At 42.1% G+C, this 5,000-nt stretch overlaps 1 protein-coding gene across 1 annotated transcript in view; it reads left to right on the top strand.

The window, feature by feature from the left end:
* LOC119582584 (dual specificity protein kinase splA-like) overlaps nt 1-3,384 on the top strand; it is a 131,658-nt gene extending 128,274 nt beyond the window's left edge. Inside the window, exon 8 of the mRNA XM_037930951.1 lies at nt 1-3,384. This exon is cut by the window's left edge and continues 1,672 nt beyond it. Within this exon, the coding sequence (XP_037786879.1) occupies nt 1-1,325 (1,325 nt within the window). The 3' untranslated portion in view covers nt 1,326-3,384.
* The last annotated feature ends 1,616 nt before the right edge of the window (nt 3,385-5,000 follow it).

Below are 5,000 nucleotides of genomic sequence, written 5' to 3'. Positions count from 1 at the left end.
AACCTGAAACAAGAACACTTCCGAAGAAGCTCGTCAATGGCACATCATCTCCCAGCAAAACCTATATTTTCGGTGGTGATAATACCTCCAGCAGGAGTCGTCTCAGCTCCGGAACATCCTCCAACCTAAGAAGGGCCCATGGCGGATCAATGGTGAATGTCTCTCTGGCCGGCATGTCCTCCCCAAAGAGTCCCGTCCAGCCAGAACCACAGGAGACCTTCTCTTCCTCGAGAAACTCAAGACATGTGTCCAGAAGCCACAGCCTGAATGTAAAACCAGCAGGACTCTCTGTGGGACCTCCCATTAATGTGGGGACCAGCTTCCCCACCAGTACGCTCAGCAGCCAGCAACGCACTTCTTCTATGTATAAGTCCACGCCATACTTGCGCAGCCCTAACCTCATCGCCACCATTGCCCGCTCCAACTCCACGCGGCGTACAGAAGAAGATCAACATAGTGGGGAATATGAGAGCGCCACATCACCGCCCTCATCTGAGAGGCGTCAGTGGTCAAACGGGTCCCGTTACATCCCCGAGAATAATAGAAATAGCAACAGAAATGATACAGTTACACATAATGGTAGCATTAACAACCGAGATGACGAAAAGCGTGACAGGTTCATGAAAGGCCTCCTCACCTCCGCACCAGAACTGTACCACTTCATACACGGCGAGGATAATGGCAAGCAAAGCAGCGACAATGCTAACAGAACTCGCAACTCCCCAAATCCTCCAGAATCTCCTCCTCAGCTGATCCGACCTCCGGGGTCCCCTCTCACTTCCCCATCAGCCACCTCCCCCCACGCCTCGTCAGCACCCAGGATTTTCACGTTTGGTCGCGGTGAAAATGGTTCTTTGAAGCGCACGCCGTCCCTCTCTCAAGATAACAATAACCGGTTTAGTAGTTTGGGCAGACACCGGGAGAGTCTTAATGACAACAATCATTCCAACTACCGAGATCAGTACACCAACGGAAACAACAATAATAATACCAACCAGAGGAACAGTCTTAGCTCCCAGTACCACCGCAATGCCATGCTGAACAATGCTAACGATGGGACAAGCTCCCTGAACCGCCCAAGATTCAACTTGAAAGCGGCGGGAGGATCGCTCCTCTACTCGCCGTCCTTCCGCGGCCGCAACGACCAGTCGTCTTCAGCCCCCAACTCATGGACGCGCCGTGGCTCGGACGAGTACCAGTCGCCGTCACAGAGGTGGAGGGACCAAGAGGACACCATCGGGGGGAAGTCCGGAGGGAAAGTGACTTCCAACATCACCCGCGACGGTGCCGTTCTCATTCCCGTGAGGGACTGGAACAGCCGCTGAGGAGTCGTGGCCGGCGCTGAAGGGAACCTGAGTCCTCACCCCAGACCAGAGACCTCTCGACGCAGAGTGATCTACTAGTCTGACCAGTGATGTATTGGATGACCCTAATTATGCAAATTCAGGAATAGGGAACAAAAAAATACGTACATGTTGCAAGCGTTCCCCTAAAGTCATTCGATTATGTTCTAAAAATCATTCCATTCATTTTAATTTATTATCCGTATCTGTTGGTGGCCTCTGCAACACATGATGAACCCCCTCCATCCCATCCCTCCCCTGCGAGTCGAGAACGATGGAACCCTTTTAGAGAACCTCACGTTGAGGTCTGGAGCTCTCCTGACCTCTCGGCCGGGAGGTTGGGGTGAGCCTCAACAGTGCCCTCACAACAGAGCTGGTTCTGGTCTGTCCCTGAGAGTGAGGCAAGAGACGAGAGAGGCGATGATTGATTGACTTGCAAGAGTGTGAACTGCAATGTGCCATAAATCCACGAAGAGGTGTAAGCGTTGGAGCTCTCTGTCCTCGACTGTCCACGACGAAGGACGTGCCCGCGGCGAAACCCTACCGTCTCGCAGTCCACTCGAGAGGGGCAGTAACAGACTTCCTTTTTAGCTTTAGACGGGCAGGTTACAGTCCTGTGCCGCACTGGGCGTTTTGTGTACGCTTACATCATCTTTATGATTAGAGAGACTTTAGGGTCAGCCCTAATTTCTCTGTCTCTGGCTAGAGCCTGAAATGTCTATGAAAGGTCGGGGATATCTACTTTTGCCTTAATTGATTGCACTGTAGATTACATATGATGAGTTTCATAATTTATTTAATGAGGCGATATTTTTCCGTTTATGTCATTACATGTTCATCATTTCTCTCAAAAATCAGTTTTATCCCAAAGATGTATGTTTTCACGATAGATTTTGTAGCCGCTTTCCCTTTCATCGCCATAGATATGACCCTTATGTATCCCCATCTTAAGGAGATAATTCAGAGCCACAGTTTGTCGAACTGAAGTCAGTGATGGTTGTACATGATAGAATTATCTTATATGATAGCTATATTTGCCTTCCGTAGCTTTACAATTAATAATCTTCTATTTTGTACATTATTTTGTAATTAACTTTTTTAAACTATAAGAATCACTTGATGATTTGATGTGCTTCCTTAATGTTTCCTCGTGTTATACTGGTCGTAGTTATATATACATTTATAAATGGCGATGATATATATGATTATCGACATGCACTTAAAACTGTAAGTCAGTGAATTATTTAAATGATGCCATAGTCATGATAACATGATATATGCCAAATGTGATGTGTCATGCATCTTAATATATGGATTTATATAAATACATGATAAGTATGAGCCCATTAGCATCTTCAACCTTGCACCCTTAAGCTCTAGGGTTTGGCAGATTATTATGAGTGACAGACGAGACCTTCAGTCTAGAACTTGCTAAGCGAATAAGTACCGAGTCTCATACTTATGTTAGATTAATGCAGCTATGCAAATGAAGATTAACACAGTCCATATTGTAAACTGTGTCACTCTAAGAGGCTATGAAGATGATGACCTTTGATTATATGACTTGTGTTTATAACGGAGCCCATTGAGAGGGATTCAATGTCCAATATATGTATTTTCTGTATAGTTTTTGGTGAGTCGGAATAGTGTCGCCATTAACCAACTACTGATGTTATGAACTTGAATAGGTACTACTCTATATTGAAATGACATACCGTCATCGACGCATTATTGCGTCGTATAAAAGGATATTTTGATTGATAAAAGATGCTCTTAAGATATTTAAAACATGAAGTAAACAGTACCTATTATCATCACTCTAATTATGATAATGAAATTTGAATCCAGACTGAGTAGCAGTTGCTAATCAAGAAATTAACTGTATGCAATGAGACGATACATTGTATTAAATCCTAATTGTGTGAATTATTTGCTTCATTAACCATTTTTTAGTACACGACAGATGTACATGTATTTAGAAAATGCATTTCCATGTCAATGATTTTGTATCATCAAGTCCTTCAAATAAAAAGATGCCGAAGACTGCCTGTTATTTACCAAAGTGTATGGAATAACCCTAAAACGACTATATATCTACGGCAAAAAAATATATTTTTAAGTTCAGCGCATCACATGCACACGAGACGAACTATTCAACAAAGCAAACTGAAAGAATTTCCTTTAAATTAATGTTTAGAGCAGGGAGAAACACAACGGGATCCATATGAGATAAGAAGAGGAAAAGCCAAGGCCAAGTAATCTAGGGGAAGCTGATCCAACAATCATTATAGACTGAAGTAACTGATAAAGTCACTAGACTAGTGGATCATCTCATCAAACTAATTTAACGAAAGCCAGAAGAAAACCGCAAATGATATTAAACCACATGGGAGAGAAACTTGCAGTCAGGCAGGGTAATCAAGTCAAAATGAGGTGTAACAATTATCGCGTTCACCTTTATGTGATCCTCGTCTTGTCAGGCCAAGAAACGCAATTCCAACAAATAAATCGAATCCGCCAGATCTCCACAGCCGACTAGAACCATCCTTTGCCAAACACCTGTCAAGGAGAGGTATAGACATCTCTGACAATATTTTCCTGCACAAAAATAGCTGCAACATCATTAAAATATTTTCATAACCTAAAAGGTGGTGGCTGAATTGAAATCAGAGGTATTATGCCTTACCTCTCAATCCCATCTTAGCAGACTTAAACGAAAACTAGTAAAATAATGACATCCCGGCTGCAAACAACACCCCGAAATCTCTTTTACGATACCACTTCGAGATCCGCAGAAAATCCCCACAACCTCAATACCCCGACGCGAATCACATACCAATGGCTCGCACAAAATTCACACACAAAGGGGCCCCTCCAATCCCTTGCTCGTTGTTGTCGTAGGGGGGTTTGGGAGATATAGAATGAGGCCCAATGTTGGGAATCACCCCTGCCTTGGTTCCCAGCCCTCGCCTCCACTAATTTTGCATGATTTTTCTTCCCCACCTTTCCTTTTCCTTTTCTTCATCCCCTTCTTTTGTCCACATATCCTAAGTGTTAATTAATATCTATCCTTTTCGCCACAATACTTTACCATAGTGCTATAGAACTTTTCATATTTATTTGTTTTAATCTTTAACGATTAAGTACACGATGCGAATAATACACTCATTTCCAGTACACTTGCATCAAAGGTATATATATATATATATATATATATATATATATATATATATATATATATATATATATATATATATATATATATATATATATATATATATATATATAACATATATATATTATATATATATATATATATATATATATATATATATATTTATATGTGTGTGTGTGTGTGTGTGTGTGTGTGTGTGCACGCCCTGCAGTGGAATGACTCAGGCTGATTATGATAACATTGCAAACACACAAAAAGAATAAGCAACAGATCAAAACGATCAAAGACAACCAGAGGGAGTGATATAAAACAAAAAATAAACCCTTCGGATAATTCAGTTCAACGTGCAACAGATTCTTCAGCCCATAAATAAGATTGGGAGCTAATATTTCTAGCCACACAAACAACAAAGGCAGATAACAGTGAATCGGGACCACCAGAGTGATTGAATAAAAATAAAGCAAGTGAATCGAAGACGTACA

This window comes from Penaeus monodon, chromosome 16 (assembly GCF_015228065.2).
Source record: "Penaeus monodon isolate SGIC_2016 chromosome 16, NSTDA_Pmon_1, whole genome shotgun sequence".
NCBI lineage: Eukaryota > Metazoa > Arthropoda > Malacostraca > Decapoda > Penaeidae > Penaeus > Penaeus monodon.
This window is presented reverse-complemented; position numbering and strand designations above follow the sequence as displayed.